Source organism: Equus caballus, chromosome 15 (assembly GCF_041296265.1).
Source record: "Equus caballus isolate H_3958 breed thoroughbred chromosome 15, TB-T2T, whole genome shotgun sequence".
Classification (NCBI taxonomy): domain Eukaryota; kingdom Metazoa; phylum Chordata; class Mammalia; order Perissodactyla; family Equidae; genus Equus; species Equus caballus.
In genome coordinates, this window is record NC_091698.1 from 45226613 (window position 1) to 45246083 (window position 19471).

Here is a 19471-nt window from a genome sequence, read left to right on the forward strand (position 1 = left end):
GTTGGGTAACAAGGCAAGCCTCAACAAATTCAAGAAGATTGACATCATCCCAACAATCTTTTCTGACCACAATACTATGAAGCTAGAAATCAACCACAAGAACAAAACTGGGAAAGTGAGAAATAGGTAGAGACTCAACACCATGCTATTGAACAACCAGTGAATCATTGAAGAAATCAAAGAGGAAATTAAAAAATATGTGGAGACAAACAAAAATGAAAATACAACATACAACTCTTATGGGATACAGCAAAAGCAGTCATAAGAGGGAAATGCATAGCAACACAGGCTCACCTCAACAAGCAAGAAAAATCTCAAATAAGTAATCTTAAAATACACCTAACAGAGCTAGAAAAAGAACAGACAAAGCCCAAAGTCAGCAGAAGGAAATAATAAAAATCAGAGCAGAAATAAATGAAATAGAAACTAAAAAAACAGTAAAAAGGATCAATGAAACTAAGAGCTGGTTTTTGGAGACGATACATAAAATTGACAAACCCTTAGCCAGACTCACAAAGAAAAAAAGACAGAAGGCTCAAGTAAATAAAATAGGAATGAAAGAGGAGAAATTACAACAGACACTGCAGAAATACAAAGGATAATAGAATATTATGAAAAACTGTATGTCCACAAATTTCATAACCTAGAAGAAATGGATGAATTCCTAGACTGATTCAACCTCCCAAAACTGAATCAAGAAGAAACTGAGAATCTGAACAGACCAATCACAACTACAGAGATTGAAACAGTAATCAAAAACCTCCCAAAAAAGCAAAAGTCCAGGATCAGATGGCTTCTATGGAAAATTCTACCAAACATACAAAGAAGATTTAGTACCTATTCTTCTCAAACTATTCCAAAATGTTGAAGAAGATGGGACACTTCCTAACACATTCTATGAGGCCAACATTACCCTGATACCAAAACCAGACAAGGACAACATAAAGAAGAAAAACTACAGGCCAATATCACTGATGACCTTAGATGCAAAAATCCTGAACAAAATATTGGCAAACCAAATACAGCAATACATTAAAAGAATCATAAACTACAATCAAGTGGGATTCATTCCAGGGACACAGGGATAGTTCAACATCTGCAAATCAATCAATGTGATACACCACATTAACAAAATGAGGAATGAAAATCACATGATCATCTCAATAGATGCAGAGACAGCATTCGACAAGATCCAATATCCATTTATGATAAAAACTCTGAATAAAATGGGTGTTGAAGGAAAGTACCTCAACATAATAAAGGCCATATATGACAAACTCACAGCCAACGTCATACTCAATGGGGAAAAACTGAAAGTCATCCCACTGAGAACAGGAACAAGAAAAGGGTGCCCACTCTCACCACTCTGATTCAACAGAGTACTGGAGGTAATAGCCAGAGCAACTAGGCAACAAAACGAAATGAAAGGAAGAAGTGAAATGTTCGCTATTTGCAGATGACATGATTCTATATTTAGAAAACTCTAAAGAATCCACCAGAAAACTACTAGAAATAGTCAACAACTACAGCAAAGTTGCAGGGTACAAAATCAATTTTAAAAAATCAGTTGCATTCCTATACATTAACAATGAACTAGCAGAAAAAGAAATCAAGAAGAAAATTTCATTTACAACTGCAATAAAAAGAATAAAATATCTAGGAATAAACTCAACCAAAGAAGTGAAAGACCTGTACACTGAAAACTATAAGCCATTACTGAACGAAATTGAGAAAGACATAAAGAAATGGAAAGATATTCCATGTTCATGGGTCAGAAGAATAAACATAGTCAAAATGTCCATACTACCTAAAGCAATCTACAGATTCAATGCAATCCCTATTAGAATCCCAACGACAATCTTCACAGAAATAGTACAAAGAATCCAAAAATTTATATGGAACAACAAAAGACCCTGAATAGCCAAAGCAATCCTCAGAAAAAAGAACAAAGATGGAGGCATCAAAATCTCTGATTTCAAAACATACTACAAAGCTATAGTAATCAAAACAGCATGGTACTCACACAAAAACAGACAAACAGATCAACGGGTCAGAACTGAAAGCCCAGAAATAAAACCACACACCTATGGACAGTTAATCTTTGACAGAGGAGCCAAGAACACACAATGGAAAAAGGAAAGTCTCTTCAATAAATGGTGCTGGGAAACCTGGACCGCTACAAGCAAAAGAATGGAAGTAGACCATTATCTCACACCATACACAGAAATTAACTCCAAATGGATTAAAGATTTGCATGTAAGAACTGAAACCATAAAAATCCTAGAAGAGGGGCCAGCCCGGTGGTGCAGTGGTTAAGTGTGCACATTCCACTTCACCGGCCTGGGGTTCGCTGGTTTGGATCCTGGGTGCGGACATGGCACTGCTTGGCAAACCATGCTGTGGTAGGCATCCCACATATAAAGTAGAGGAAGATGGGCATGGATGTTGGCTCAGGGCCAGTCTTCCTCAGCAAAAAGAGGAGGATTGGTGGCAGATGTTAGCTCAGAGCTGATCTTCCTCAAAAAAAAAAATCCTAGAAGAAAATATAGGCAGTACACTCTTTGACATGGGTCTTAGCCACATCTTTTCGAATGCTATGTCTACTTGGGTAAGGGAAACAAAAGAAAAAATTAACAAATGGGACTACGTCAGACTGAAAAGCTTCTATAAAGCAAAGGAAACCATCAACAAAATGGAAAGACAACCCACCAACTGGGAGAAAATATTTGCAAATCATTTATCAGACAAGGGGTTGATATCCAAACTAAATAATGAACTCACACAACTCAACAACAACAAAAAACAACCTGATCAAAAAATGGGCAGAGGATATGAACAGACATTTTTCAAAGGTAGATATACAGATGGCCAATAGGCACATGAAAAGATGCTCAACATCACCAATCATTAAGGAAATGCAAATCAAAACTACAATGATATCACCTTACACCAGCCAGAATGGCTGTCATTACCAAGACAAAGAACAACAAATGTTGGAGAGGATGTGGAGAAAAGGGAACGCTCATACACTGCTGGTGAGAATGCAAACTGGTGCAGCCACTTTGGAAAACAGTATGGAGATTCCTCAAAAAACTAAAAATAGAAATACCATATGACCCAGCTATCCCACTACTGGGTATCTACCCAAACAACTTGAAGTCAACAATCCAAAGTTACATATGTACCCCTATGTTCATGCAGCACTATTCACAATAGCCAAGACATGGAAACAATCCAAGTGCCGATTAACCAATGATTGGGTAAAAAAGATGTGGCATGTATATACAATGGAATAAGACTCAGCCAGAAAAAAAGGCAAAATCATCCCATTTGCAACAACATGGATGGACCTGTAGTGTATTATGTTAAGTGAAATAAGGCAGACTGAAAAAGACAAACACCAGACAATTTCACTCATATGTAGTTTATAAACAAACACACTGAGAAGGAAAATAGTTCAGTGGTTACCAGGAGAAGGAGGGGTAGAGGGTGGGCACAGGGAGTGAAGGGGAGCACCTATGTGGTGACAGACAAGAAATAATGTACAACTGAAATTTCAGAATGATCTAAACTATTATGAATCTCAATTTAAAAAAATAATAAAGTCTTTAAAAACAAATTTGCTGGAATGTTAAATACTTGAATTTCTTCTACCATGATTCAAGAATTATTGGGAGACTATCTTCCCCTATCAGCTTTCTCTCTCTACACAGGTAATGGGATGTGACACTTCAATCATAAATAATTCACTACTGCATATCCTAAGAATAGGGACATTCACCTATCATATAACCACAACATCAATCTCACACCCAGAAAATATTTTATAATATTACCTAATAGGTCTAGCACTTTTCTTAGAAGTCAAATCTTTGATCAACAAGGACTTTCTATCTTGTTTGTGTCCAATCTATTTAAGAGTTATTTGTCTTACAAAATCAGCCATTTCATGAAAATTTTAAACCTAATAAGAAGTGGTACACAGTATATTCTCTTATGATTTCAAAATATCTCAATGGTATGTTTAGCACACTCATTTACAACAATTTTTTTCTTGTAATCATCTAGTTAGCTAGAAGTTGCCTATTGATTTAGAATTTTTCCAAGATTCAAATCCAAGTTTTAATGTCCAATTCTATCATTTTTCTGTTTTCTAGTTCATTGATACATTTGAGTTTATAATTTTCTTCTTACTATTTTCTTAGTTTTGCTTGTTTCATTTTTACTCCTAAGTTTGTTTTATGGTTTTCCTTATAAATTTAGAACTATTGGTCCATACACCATGATGATATAAATTACTGACTTCAAACTTTTCCTGTCTTCAGAGGTTACCAAACAAAACAGGGAAACAGAGCAGACAGTATCCATGCTGAGCACAGTCAGGAAATCCTTGGGTACAAAGAGGATTTTTGTTCTCATAGCCTGGGAGGGGTCAAATGACGTGAATAGTTTGTGCCAACAAGCAATGTAAGAGCACGTCTTTAGGAGCCTACAAAATATAATTGTCATCTTCTGCACTTCTGTGGGCTAGAGGACAGTAAGATAAATAATCCTGTGGTCTGGAGTTGTACTTGAACCTAAAAATCGTTTCTTTGACACAGAAAAACAAATAGCAAAATGACAGAAGTAAGTCTCTCCTTATTGGTAATTACTTTAAATGTAAATGGATTAAACACTCCAATCAAAACACAGAGATTGGCAGAATGGGAAAAAACACCAAAAAACAAAAAAAAACAGGATCCCACTATATGCTATCTCCAAGAGACTCACTTTAAGGAAATTCTGACATACGCTACAACATGGATGAACCTTGAGGACATTATGCTAAATGAAATAAACCAATCACAAAAAGACAAATACTGTATGATCCCACTTATATGAGGTACTTAATTAAAACCACAGAGACAGAGTGGTGGTTGCCAGGGGCTTGGGGGAGGACGAAGTGGGAAGAAATTGTTTAATGCATATAGAGTTTCAGTCTTGCAAGATGAAAAGAGTTCTGGAGATAAATGGTGGTAATAGTTGCACAATATGAATGTACTTCATGTCAATGAACCATAAACCTAAAAATGGTTAAAATGGTCAATTTTATGCTATTTTGCCACAATTAAAAATATTTTTTTTAGATCCATGCCTTAATTCTTTGAAGCAGCTTATGCCAGTAGAATCGAGGCTCCTTATTAGTCAATACGTCTCTCTATTTTCTTAGGTCTTCTTTTATGTCTTTCAATAGAAATTTTAATATTCTCCAATAAAAATCTTATATATCTTTGGTTAGATTTATCCCTTGATATTTTTTAGTTTTTGCGGTTATAAGAAATGATTCTTATTTAAAGTTCTTTTTCTGTGATTTCATCTGTCTTGTTCTTTTTTTATTAATGTATAACATATATTCACTAAAGTATATAAATCTGAAGTGACAGCTTGATGATTTTTTTATCATGGTCTTCTGAGACGACCTCTTGTGCCTCTTCTCAGTCAACACCACACACCTGGAGCCACCAGAAGTAACCACTATTGTTACTTTTTTCACCATTAGATTAGTTTGTCTGTTTATAAATTTCATATGAATGGAATTATTCAGTATGATTCTTTTGCATCTGTCTTATTTTGCTAAACATAATGTGAAATCCTCAGTGTTACTGAGACAGCAGTAGTTTGTTCTTTTTTATTGCTATGTAGGGTTCCACTGTATGAGTAAATCATAATTGATTCATTTATTCTACTCTTGATGGACATTCACATTGTTTTCAGTTTGTGGCTACCATAATTACTTTTGTTCACGTCTTTTGGTAAACATATTCACTGACGTCTCTTGAGTACACACCTAGAAGCAGGACTGAAGTATCCTAGGGCAGAGATATGTTTACTTTTCTTAGATTATTTTACATTAGTTTTTTAGAATATTATACCAATTTACCCTCCCATCAGCAATACATGACTGTTTCAGTTACTCCACAACTTCACCAATATTTAGTATTGTTCTCCTTTTAATTTTAGTCACCCTGGTATGAAGTAGTACCTCATTATCATTTTCATTTGCATTATTCTAATAGGCAAATGACATTGAGAATGTTTTCAAATGCTTATTGGCCACTTGAATATCTTCATTTTTAAGGCAGCCATTGAAGCCTTTGGGAGGAATAAGTGATTTGTAGGAGTTCTTTATACATTCTGGATTTAAGTCTTTTGTCAAATATGTATATTGTAAATGCCCTCATCCATTCTGGTTTGACTTTTCTCTCTTCGTGGTGCCTTTTGATGACCAAATGTTTATTTTCATGAAGAGCAATTTATCAATCCTTTCTTTCATGGTTAGTGCCTTTTTGCATCCTGTTTAAGATATCCTTGCCCACCCCAACATCATTAAAGAGATTTCCTCCAAGAAGCTTTGTTATTTTATCTTTCACATTAAAGTCTATGATCCATCTCAATTTAATCTGGAGAATTATAGAGGTGACACAGTTATCCTAGAAGTTACAATACGTATACTTATCAACCTAAAGTAAACAATACGTCTACCTTCCTCTTGAATAGTTAAGGAACTCAGAACAATTTAACTCTATTTACACAACTTCCAATCTAAAAGATGTTGTTGTCATATAATTTAATTTTATACCATGACTTAGCCTGGAATATCTTATTGTCTTTGTTTTATATAGCTAGCATTTGGCTACATTTATCTGCATATTTACTTAACATCTCCTTTGCTCTTTAATCCCTCTTGTATCAAATTTGTATCACAAATTTTCCATCTGGGATAATTTTCCTAACAATCTGAGGTACACCACTTAGAATTTCTTTTAATGAGTGCTGAATGGTGAAAAACTGTTTTTGTCTAAAATCATTTTTATTTTGCCTCATTTTCTTTTATATATATAAAATAATTATAATATATAGTATACATATTACAAATATAATATATACAGTAAATAAAATATTTCAGGTGTACAACATTATAACTTGATTTTATATGCGCTACCTAGTGATCACCACTCTAAGTCTAGTTACCATCCATCACCATAGAATTGATTCCCTTCACCCATTTTGCCCTAGCCCCAACCTCCTTCCCCTCTAGTAAGCACCAACCTGTTCTCTGTGTCTATGAGTTTGTTTTTATTTTGTTCTGTTTGTTTTGTTTTCTTAGATTCCACATATAAGTGAAATCATACAGTATTTGTCTTTCTCCGTCTGACTTATTTCACTTAGCCTTATATCCTCAAGGTCCATCCATGTTGCTGCAGATGGCAAGATGTCCTTCTTTTCAAGGCTGAGTCGTATTCCACTGTAGATATACACGATATCTTCTTTATCCATTCACCCATCAGTGGACACTTAGGTTGTTTCCATATCTTTGCTATTGTAAACAATGCTGCAATCAACAGAGGAATGCATACATCTTTTCAAATTAGTGTTATCATATTCTTCAGATTAACAGATAAAAGTGGAATAGCTGGATCATACGGTAGTTCTATTCTTAATTTTTTGAGGAATTAGCATACTGTTTTCCATAAAGGCTGTACTAGTTTACACACCATCAACAGCACACAAGGCTTCCCTTTACTCCACCATCCTCACCAACACTTGTTATTTCTTGACTTTTGGATAACAGCCATTCTAACATGTGTGAGGTGGTATCTCACTGTGGTTTTGATTTGCATTTCCCTGGCAATTAGTGATGTCAAACATTTTTTTCTTGCCTGTTGGCCATCTGCACGTCTTCTTTGGAAAAATGTCTATTTGGATCCTCTGCTGATTTTTTAATCAACTTGTTTGGTTTTTCTGTTATTGTGTATTTTGCCTCATTCTTGAAACAGATTTTCACTGGGCATAAAATTCTAGGTAGACAGTTATTTTCTTTCAGCATATTGAAAATATCGTCCTAATATATCATGTATTTCATTGTTGGAAGAAATCATAATGAAAATTTAAAAATATTTGGAACAGCAAGATAATAGTGGTATTACATATAAAACTTACGGGCGGAATGGGACCAAGGACTGGGAAAGAAACTTGACCTCTTGCAGCCACTATGAGCACTAGGGCCAAGGCGGGAACATATAGGGTAGCTTAAACAAGTAAGTAAATACACTGAGGATAATAAGAGCCAGGTTTATCACTATCAGAGAAGTCAGTTACAAATATAGAAAGGGGAAAGGCTAGAATAACCCTATGCTGCTGGAACGGAACTGGATTACCAGTAAGAAAACTGACATAGAGAAGGAGTGTGTGTCAATCTGCTGAGGGGGCCTAAAAGCAATGACAGCACAATATCAATAAGTAGATCCAGCATAGAGATCTTGGTTTCTAAATACCACTCTCTGCCAAAAGGAATCAAGGCCCCAAGGAGAAATGGCTGACTCCAGAGATGGTGAAAAGAAACATAGAAGATTTGCCTGGAATATCTTCTTGCCCCAGAAAGTAAGTGAGTGCTCAAAGAATAATGGGGACATATCAAAATTACACAGGAGTCAGCTTTTAAAAGGGCTCTCACTGGCAAGTGTGGAATAATTTCGGTACCAAAATAAACACAGATAGCAACACATTATACACTTTGAGTAAAAGAAAAATCCAAGAGTCCATACTGGTATAAATAAATTTATGGGGGGGTTTTCAAAAAAATCTAAAAATTGCAGCTATCTTATTAATAAATGGTTCAGTCACAAATCATCAATAGATGCTAAAATAGAGAGGTAAAAGTTTAGTAACAAGATATTTACACAGTCTCAAAGTTTCTCTCCTTCATACTTGTTACTTATTAATTAATATATAAGACACACTTATAAACTAACTTTAGAGTGGAGAAAACATACCATTTTAATAAGACACCACCTTAACTAAGTGGTACAAAATAACATTATCAGTACTGGGACAAATCAACATAATCAACATAATATGATATGATACACAGGAAAAGCATATCATCATTTTTGTAGTGTTTCTACAGAAAAATCAAACTTGAATCTAATCATGACAAAACATCAGACAAACACAATTTGAGGGACATTCTACAAAGTAACTGGGCTATACTCTTCAAAAATGTCAGTCATGAAAGACAAGGAAAAACAGAGGAAATATTCTATACTGAAAAGAACTAAAGAAGCATGACAATGAAATGAAACACTGAAATAATTATAACAGGTTTTTCACCTACATAAATATTTAGAGGAACATTCAAAAGTTGTATGTGACAAGGGACAACTCTTCATTGTGTGAAACTGCAGTATGTATTGCAGGACTTCTAATGTCTCTGACATCTATCTACTACATGCCGGAAGCAACTCTCAATTACTGTGATGCCCAAAAAAACCCACAATAAATTTCCAAAATATGCCTTTAGGAGCCATTTACTGTCCCTGAGAAGAACTATTGCCTTCCACGATCTGGTCTTCTCTCTTTCAGTCTCTCTCTCCAACCACACTGGCCTTCATACTATCCTTTAACACACCAGCACACTCTGACCTCAGGAACTTTGTACATGCTATTTCTGTCTGGAGTGCTCTTGCTTCTGATACCCATGGTCCTTCCTTGACCATCCTGCTTTATTTTTCTCCCTGGCATACCATTAACTGACATATTATATATTTTACTTATTTATTTAGTTGCTGTCTGTACCCTCTCACTTGAACGTAAGCTTCAAGAGGGAGGAATTTCTATCTCTTTTGTTCAGTGATATGTCCTTAGCATATAGACCAGTGACTGGCACATATTAGGCATCCAATAAGCATTTGGGGAATGAATGAATAAATTTCCAACAGAAGGGGAATGATTAAACTGTTATATTCATATGATGGGACATTATATACCTATACCTATGTAAAATTGTGCTTTTAGAGAGGTTTTATGGGGAAATGATCACATATTTAAGTTAAAACAAAAGCATCCAAAAATATACACACAATTGTGGGCATTATGAGTTCACTAAGAACAAGTCATACTAGACAAACTACAGCTCATAATCACTCAGATCAAAGAATGAAGAAAGTCAAATATAAGTATAAAATTGTGGGTTGAACGATAGCATGATGAAGGATTTACCCCAGTTGTTAGAAAAATCTTATTCAAAAAGTTTTAGACTCTTTCCCCATAACCCTTAGTAAAGATTTTTATCAATAAGTGGACAACAATAATTACTAAATAAATAAATGGCACAAAGCTGGAGGGGATATTTAAAATAACAGATGACCTAATTGAGACTCAAAATCATTCCAATAGGCTTGAACATTCACATGAAACCAATAAGCAGAAATACTGCAGAGTTAAAAAGAATTATATAGGCTCAAGAATTGGGAATAGAAATCTGGATAGCAGTTCATGCTTTTTAAAAATAATGCCATAGTATGATGTGACCACTAGAAATCATAGAATATATTAGCAAAAAGAGAATTACCAAACATACTTCATGCTGGTCACATCACATGTGAAATTTTGTGCTTAATCAAATTTCCTGACAGGACACCATATTTTAAGAAGAATACAAACTAGAGTCTATCCAAAGGAAGGCAATTTGATTGCTAGAAGGTCTGAAAACATCAACACATGCAGATTAAAGAAATAAAGAAATGCAGATTACTGGGGAAAATATGTACTTTTATGCAAAGGGTGCTAGGACAACTAATTACCCATTTAATTACTTGTTAATTTTGTTTTTCACAAACACATACATAAACCTAAAATCCAATCTAATTTATACTTTTAAAAAAACTTTTCCAAAATTGAGATAAGCCAAATAATTATGCTAATCACTGATGAACAATTTTCTAATAAACTGTATGAATTAGGCCATAAAGTCTATGCATACGATAAGTACATCAATTTTTATAGGATTAACAATAATGATAATAGCTGCCAATTACTGAACATTAACTAGATACCACACATTCTACTAAGCATTTTACAGGCATTATCTCATGTAAGCCAACCGAACCCCTATAACATAGGTTTTATTTATACCCTATCACTGTTCCTAATAGGAGACCAAATGCCCTATCCACAAGAGAAAGAATAAACTATGATATATTCATTACATTGGAATAGTTAAAGCAATAGAAAGGAATAAATTAAAACTATGTACATCTACACAGAAGAATCTCAAAAACCTAAGACTATGTTAAAAACATAATTCTCAAAAGAATATATACCATGTTGAGTCTATTACAGAGTTCAAAACCATTCTAAACAGCAAGAAAATCAATACATTCAGGACAGGAAGTAAAAGAGATATGACTGGGGAAGGGGACACAAGGACTTCAATAGTATTTGGTAACCTATTTCTCAGGCTAGATGGCTGATATACAGGAATAATTTTTACTTTTCTTTATTCTTTATATCCATGTTTCATATATATATTCTTTTCTATGCATGAAATAATTCACAATAGAAGGGAAATAAGTACTATTAAGAAGAAATTCATTTATACATAAGCTATTTTGGTTCTGTATTCTTAAGCAGAGAATATACATCTGAAAACAGCTGGACTTCATCTGCATCTCAAGATACCACCCTCAAGAGAAAGTAAGAGTGACAACAATATATTGATAAAACGAGTGAATCCATTCTTATTTGCCTAAGCAAATAATTTGTTCCCATAGATAGATTTGGAATTAATCAAAACCTACAGAATCTAATCTTGAATCTTAACTTTTGAAGAATTAAGACTCCTAACACCTTAGCCAAAGACTATCAGTGACTTGTCATCAATGCCCAGGTAAGAGATACAAATTCCACCACCCTTTCTTTCACATTTTCTCTCTTCATCTCTAGATTCCTTTTATACCTTGCACAAGTCAGTTGTTCTCCCAGGACCAAACAACTTTGCTTTGATCTCTTCTACTTTTCTCCTGTCATCTTCATTTAATTCTGAAATGGGGTAGCCACACTCACGAGCCAAATTAAACTTCAGATTCCAGGCTGCAGAGAAAGTATAAACACACTTGAGATAATACAATGCAAAAGTGATCATAAGAGCACAGAGATCATCAATATATCCAATTTCATGCCTGCCACAATGCTTAGCAAAAAGTGTGTGCTTTCAATTTTATGACAAACTATTAGAAGTTCTTGAGAGAGATCATTTCACTGAAAAGTCTGACTTTTAAAAATCATATTCTACATATATTTCTCCAATGAGGCCACTTTAATATGGTATTCAATCATTTTTATCTCAGTCTTCCTTCCAATGAAGACAGTCCCTTTGCCTTTCCTACTAGCTCCTGCTACAGTTACTGCCACCTCCACAAGAGCTGATATTTAAAAATAATAAATAAAACTTGGAGTTTTTTTCAGAATCAAAATATGCATGATGGAAGTAATGGTGTAGGCAGTTAATCTCAAGGGAAGCATCCCAGGCAGGCCTGAATTGCTTATAAGTTGCTCTCCAAAATATATTCCCCATATTGCCTTAAAGATTTTTCTTTCTTTTATAATGGAATTCTACTATTAGACAATAACAGGATTAGTAAATGCTCTCTTTTAAACCCAAGTTTATTCTCTAACCCAATATTCTCTAACCGAAGTTTTAGTGTGAAATACCTTGATTAGTTTTTTCTCATGTCTAAGATCTGCTCCAAGAATTTTATTAGAAGAGAGGATAAGAAAGCATATGTAGTTTTATGATACAGAATAATTTAGAGCAGAGCAAACTGAAGGTTTGTCTCCAAAATAAGGCTACTATAATGGGAAGATGAGGGAAACATGAGAGCTTTAGGAGTTTGGAAACCTAAGCTATCTCCTTTCTCTCCTTCAGATATCAGAACCTACTTTTCCTAAGACCCTAAACTCAGACTAGCACAACTAATACTGTGACTTAGCTATATTATTTGTTAAATGGGCTTATTCTGGATTGCCAGTGAAATATGTAATAATTCTAACAGTTCTACAAGAAAATAATTTAGAACTCCAAACACTTAACTTCAAATAAATTGTTAAACTATAATGTTTATAAGCTTGACCTGCCTTCATCACAAGTTATCTGTTCCTACCTCGTGCTCGTACCCGACATTCCTCTTCCTCTGCATTTCTGAGTATTTCCTTAGCATGATTCAATGAGGATTCACACTTCAGAAGGTTTTTCACATGTGCAGCCAGTGAATCTACACTGCTACCACAGCCATCATCACTCTCTGACACACCCTCTTCCTCTCTACTATCTGTCATACTTGTCTTGGGTGAAGCATACGGAAAGAAGTTTAGAAGAACATCAGAAACTGACTCCACGGAATTACTATCCCATGAGCAGGAACTTGCATCACTACTTGAATCACTTCTAATAATAGTCATCATAGGGATAACAATTTTATTCCCAGTGGTTCTACCACACCCTTCAGGTTCAGACCTCATTACAGATTTGGCTGCTTTATACTGCCTAAGGGTTTCATCTAATGCTGCCTTGGCTTTGCTTTCTGCTTCCTGTAGAGGACTCCCAACTGTAGTTGAACTAATAAACTCCCAATTTTCAATGCCTCTCTCGCATTTCATATTCGTCTGTGTGCTAATATCCTTCTGTATGCACTTGTTGCTTGGGCTTTCCTCTGTGAATGGCTGTCTCCGACGCAAACCATCATTAGATTCATCAGCTGTGGGGGGTTCTTTGAAGCAAACCACCTTCTTAGATTGTATAAATGAAATATCACTAACATCTCTGAAAGGGACAAGGGGAGCAGGAAAACTGCATCGTTTCAATGCTATATTTTCTGCCTCCATTAAAAGTTCCCGAATCTCTTTAAGAGTTTTGGCACCACTGTCTGTGTCTCGGATTTCCTCAGACCCAACATCTTCAAAACCTGAAGATTCTGGCTTATTTATTATAACTCTACCATCAGCCTGAGAATTTAAAGGCATATTGTTTGAAATAATACTGGAGTTAGAAGAATCCAAATTATCTATTAGCCTTTGAATATGGTCTGAAACAAGCTTGTGCTTCTCACTACGTGAGTAAGTGCCAGGTGGGACTGTTGATAACCCAGTACTCTGACCAGCTTGCCCAAGACCACTTGAGATCTTCAGGGCATCTTCAGTTAGATGTGTATCTGGCAAATCCTGTTGATAGAATATATCTGGTTTTTGTCTGTGTGAAAAGGAACTAGGAGGAGCTGTTGGTAACACGGTTTTCTGGTCAGCTGGCCCAGGGATTGTTGAAACCTTCAGTGTATCTTCAGTTAGATGCTTGTCTGACAAGTCCTGTGGGTAGAGAATGTTAGTGTTCTCTTTGTATGAATAGGAACTAGAAAGAGGTACTGGTATTCCAGAATTCACATCAGTTTGTTCAGGGACAGCTGAAATCTTCAGAATATCTCCACTTTGATGTTTATCTGGCAACTGCTGTTTAAAGAAAATACTAGGTTTTACTCTCTGAGAATAAAAATTATGAAAAACTGTCAGTAATGGAGTTTTCTGGTCATCTGGTTCAATCACAGTTGAATTCTTGGGCTTCTTTCTCTGTGAGTGGGAACTAGGGGGAGCTATTGGTAACTCAGTCTTCTGGTCATGCGGTAAAATCACAGCTGAAATCTTGAGTTTCTCTTTATGTGAGGAAGAACTAGAAGGTCCTATTGGTATCTCAGTCTTCTGGTCAGCTGGTGCAGGAAAAGCAAAAACTTTTAAAGCTTCTTCAGTAGGATCTGGCAATTCCTGCTCATTAAAAATACTGGCCTTGTCTCTATATGAGTAGGAACTAGAGGGGATTATTCGTTTCCCAACCTTCTGGTCAGCTGGACCAGAAACAGCTGAAGCTTTCAAAGTTTCTTCAGTAATATCTGGCGACTCTTGCTGGTAAGAAATGATGGGCTTCTCTCCATGTGAGGAAGCAGCAGAGGTTACTGCTGATATTCCAGTCTTCTGCTCAGCAGGTCCAGGAACCCCTAAAATTTGTAAGGCCTCTTCAGTAAGATCTGACAAAGATCTTTCCTGGTAAAAAATGACAGGCTTCTCTCTATACGAATAGGAACTAGATGGTACTGTAGGTATCTCAGTCTTCTGGTCAGCTTGTCCAGGAACACCTGAAACTGTCAGAGCCTCTTTAGTTAGATGACTATCTGGTTCTTGCTGGTAGAAAATACTCGACTTCTCCCTATGTGAATAGGAACTAGAAGGTTCTGATGGTAACCTAGTCTTCTGGTCAGCTGGCCCAGGAACAGCTGAAACTGTCAGAGCCTCTTCAGTTAGATGACTATCTGGTTCTTGCTGGTAGAAAATACTAGACTTCTCCCTATGTGAATAGGAACTAGAAGGTTCTGATGGTAACCTAGTCTTCTGGTCAGCTGGCCCAGGAACAGCTGAAACTGTCAGAGCCTCTTCAGTTAGATGACTATCTGGTTCTTGCTGGTAGAAAATACTAGACTTCTCCCTATGTGAATAGGAACTAGAAGGTTCTGATGGTAACCTAGTCTTCTGGTCAGCTGGCCCAAGAACAGCTGAAACTGTCAGAGCCTCTTCAGTTAGATGACTATCTGGTTCTTGCTGGTAGAAAATACTCGACTTCTCCCTATGTGAATAGGAACTAGAAGGTTCTGATGGTAACCTAGTCTTCTGGTCAGCTGGCCCAGGAACAGCTGAAACTGTCAGAGCCTCTTCAGTTAGATGACTATCTGGTTCTTGCTGGTAGAAAATACTCGACTTCTCCCTATGTGAATAGGAACTAGAAAGTTCTGATGGTAACCTAGTCTTCTGGTCAGCTGGCCCAGGAACAGCTGAAACTTTCAGAGCCTCTTCAGGTATATGACTGTCTGTCAAGTCCTGTGGGTAGAAAATAATGGGTTTCCCTATATTTGAGTAGGAACTAGAAAGTTCTGATGGCAACCCAGTCTTCTGATCAGGTGGTCCAGAAACAGCTGAAATTTTCAGAGCCTCTTCAAGAAAATGACTGTCTGGCAAGGCCTGTGGTGAGAAGAAAACGTGCTTCTCTCTATGTGAGTAGGAAGGAGAGGGTACTGTTGGTATTCCAGGCTTCTGGTCAGCTGGTCGAGAAACAGCTGTAACTTTTAGAGCCTCTTCAGGTAGATGACTGTCTGGTAAGCCCTGTGGGTAAAAAATAAAGGGCTTTTCTCTATGTGAGTAAGAAGGAGAGGTTACTGTAGGTATCCCAGTCCTCTGGTCAGCTGGTCCAGAAACAGATGAAACTTTCTGAACCTGTTCAGTTAGATGACTGTCTGGCAACTCCTGTTGGTAGAAAATATTGGACTTCTCCCTCTGTGAGTAGAAACTAGAGGCTTCTGATGGTAACCCACTCTTTTTTTCAGTTGGTCCAGGAGCAACTGAAACTTTCAGAGCCTCTTCAGGTAGATAACTGCCTGGCAAGGCCTGTTGGTAGAAAATACTGGGCTTCTCTCTAGGTGAGTAGGAACTAGAGGGCACTATTACTACACCAGTCTTCTGGTCACTTGCTCTAGGTACAGATGAAACTTTCAGAGCCTCTTCAGTTAGAAGACTATCTGGTAATGCCTGATGGTAGAGAATATGGGGCTTCTCTCCAAATGAGTAGGCTCTAGAGGACCCTGTTGGTATCAGAGTCTTCTGTTCAGCAAATCCAGGAACAGCTGAAACTTTCTGAGCCTGTTCAGTTAGATGACTGTCTGGCAATGTCTGTTGATAGAAAATATGGGGCTTCTCCCCATGTGGGTAAGAAGGAGAGGCTACTGTTGGTATCCCAGTCTTCTGCTCAGCAAATCCAGGAAAAGTTGAAACTTTCTGAGCCTGTTCAGTTAGACGACTGTCTGGAGCTGTCTGTTGAAAAAAAATATGGGGCTTCTCTCCATGTAAGTAAGGAGTAGAGGTTAACGTTGGTGTCCCAGTCTTCTGCTCAGCATCTCCAGGAACAGCTGAAACTTTCTGAGCCTGTTCAGTTAGAAGACTGTCTGGTAATTTCTGCTGGTAGAGAATATTAGGCTTCTCTCCAAATGAGTAGGACCTAGAGGACCCTGTTGGTATCCCAGTGTTCTGGTCAGCTGGTCCAGGAAAGGCTGAAACTTTCTGAACCTTTTCAGTTAGATGACTATCTGGTAACTCCTGCTTGTAAAAAATAATGGGCGCCTCTAAATGTGAGTAGGAACTAGAAGGTGCTGTTTGTATCCCAGTGTTCTGGTCAGTTCGTCCAGGAATAGCTGAAACTTTCTGAGCCTGTTCAGTTAGATGACTGTCCGGCAATGTCTGTTGATAGAAAATATGGGGCTTCTCTCCATGTAAGTAAGGAGTAGAGGTTACTGTTGGTGTCCCAGGCTTCTGCTCAGCAAATCCAGGAACAAATGAAACTTTCTGAGCCTGTTCAGTTAGATGACTGTTTGGCAACTCCTGTTGATATATACTGGGCTTCTCTCCATGTAAGTAAAGAGTAGAGGTTACTGTTGGTGTCCCAGGCTTCTGCTCAGCAAATCCAGGAACAGCTGAAACTTTCTGAGCCTGTTCAGTTAGAAGACTGTCTGGCAATGTCTGCTGATAGAAAATATGGGGCTTCTCTCCATGTAAGTAAGGAGTAGAGGTTACTGTTGGTGTCCCAGGCTTCTGCTCAGCAAATCCAGGAACAGCTGAAACTTTCTGAGCCTGTTCAGTTAGATGACTGTTTGGCAACTCCTGTTGATATATACTGGGTTTCTCTCTATGTGAGTAAGAAGTAGAGGTTACTGTTGGTGTCCCAGGCTTCTGCTCAGCAAATCCAGGAACAGCTGAAACTTTCTGAGCCTGTTCAGTTAGAAGACTGTCTGGCAATGTCTGCTGATAGAAAATATGGGGCTTCTCTCCATGTAAGTAAGGAGTAGAGGTTACTGTTGGTGTCCCAGGCTTCTGCTCAGCAAATCCAGGAACAAATGAAACTTTCTGAGCCTGTTCAGTTAGATGACTGTCTGGCAACTCCTGTTGATATATACTGGGTTTCTCTCTATGTGAGTAAGAAGTAGAGGTTACTGTTGGTGTCCCAGGCTTCTGCTCAGCAAATCCAGGAACAGCTGAAACTTTCTGAGCCTGTTCAGTTAGAAGACTGTCTGGCAATGTCTGCTGATAGAAAATATGGGGCTTCTCTCCATGTAAGTAAGGAGTAGAGGTTACTGTTGGTGTCCCAGGCTTCTGCTCAGCAAACCCAAAAACAGCTGAAACTTTCTGAGCCTGTTCAGTTAGAAGACTGTCTGGCAATGTGTGCTGATAGAAAATATGGGGCTTCTCTCCATGTAAGTAAGGAGTAGAGGTTAATGTTGGGGTCCCAGTCTTCTGCTCAGCAAATCCAGGAACAGCTGAAACTTTCTGAGCGTGTTCAGTTAGATGACTGTCTGGCAATGTCTGCTGATAGAAAATATGGGGCTTCTCTCCATGTAAGTAAGGAGTAGAGGTTACTGTTGGTGTCCCAGGCTTCTGCTCAGCTGGTCCAGGAGAAGCTGAAAGTTTTTGAGCCTGTTCAGATAGATGACTGTCTGGCAAGGCTTGTTGGTAGAAAATACCAGGCTTCTCTTCAAGTGAGTAGAAACTTGAAGGTATGGTTGTTATCCTACTCTTTTGATCAGCTGGCCCAGGAACAACTGAAACTTTCAGAGCCTGTTCAGTTACAGAACTTCCTGGCAACCGTTGCTGGGAGAAAATAACATTCTCCTCTCTATCTGAATAGGAACTAGAAGCTACTGTTGTTTTCTTAGTCTTCTGGTCAGCAGATCCAGGAACAGCTGAAACTTTGACAGCCTCTTCAGGTTGACGACTGTCTGGCAATACCTGTTGGTAGAAAACACCGGACTTCTCTTCAACTGAGTAGGAACTTGGAGGGACTGCAGATATCCCAGTCTTCTGGTCAGCAGGTGCAGGAACAGCTGAAACTTTTAGAGCCTCTTCAGGTAGATGACCATCTGGCAAGGCCTGTGGGTAGAAAACATTAGGCTTCCCTCTTTGTGAGTAGGAACTAGAGGGTACTGTGGATATCTCAGTCTTCTGGTTAGCTAGTTCAGAAACAGCTAAAACTTTTAGAGTCTCTTCAGTTAGATGACTATCTGCCAATGCCTGTCGGTTGAAAGAATCAGTATGTTGACCAACAGTATTCTCCTGAGGAGACCTTACAGCCAACTGAGGAAGGTCCTCAGGGGACAAGGATAAATGAGATCCAATGTCTGAATCTCCCGGAGTGGTAGTGATGCCTGGTTTCAAGTTGGACTGGGTAATTTCAGCTATGCCTCCTTTAGAAGTATCTCCTAAGAAAAAGAGATTTGTTCATATTGTTAATATTATATACACATATATTTCGAATTAAAAAATATTATTTTTATGCACTAAAAAAAATAAAGCAAGCTTTCCTTCCTTAGGCCTTTATGCTTCTAGAAAGGAATCCTAAGGAAATAGTCATCAAAAGAGATAAATATTTACACACAGACGTATTAATACAAAGCCATTTATAACAGCAAACTAATGTGGGAATAATTTAAATATTCCACAATAGATTAATGCTTTAAAAATACTAGTATATCTATTTAATGAAATACTATGTGAATCTTAAAATTTGGATTTTTAA

General features: G+C 37.3%; 1 protein-coding gene across 8 annotated transcripts in view; it reads right to left on the reverse strand.

The window, feature by feature from the left end:
- The window catches only part of ALMS1 (ALMS1 centrosome and basal body associated protein), a 249616-nt gene that overhangs the window by 147432 nt on the left and 82713 nt on the right, over positions 1–19471 (reverse strand). For all 8 annotated transcript variants that reach the window (XR_011425978.1, XR_011425977.1, XM_070235326.1 and 5 more), the window contains 2 exons: positions 12981–19154; positions 11777–11910 (listed from right to left, as the gene is read on the reverse strand). Coding sequence is in view for 6 of the 8 variants with exons in the window: in XM_070235326.1 (XP_070091427.1) it covers positions 11777–11910; positions 12981–19154 (6308 nt within the window). In the remaining 2 variants the exon portion in view is untranslated. The remainder of the gene's footprint in view (positions 1–11776; positions 11911–12980; positions 19155–19471) is intronic.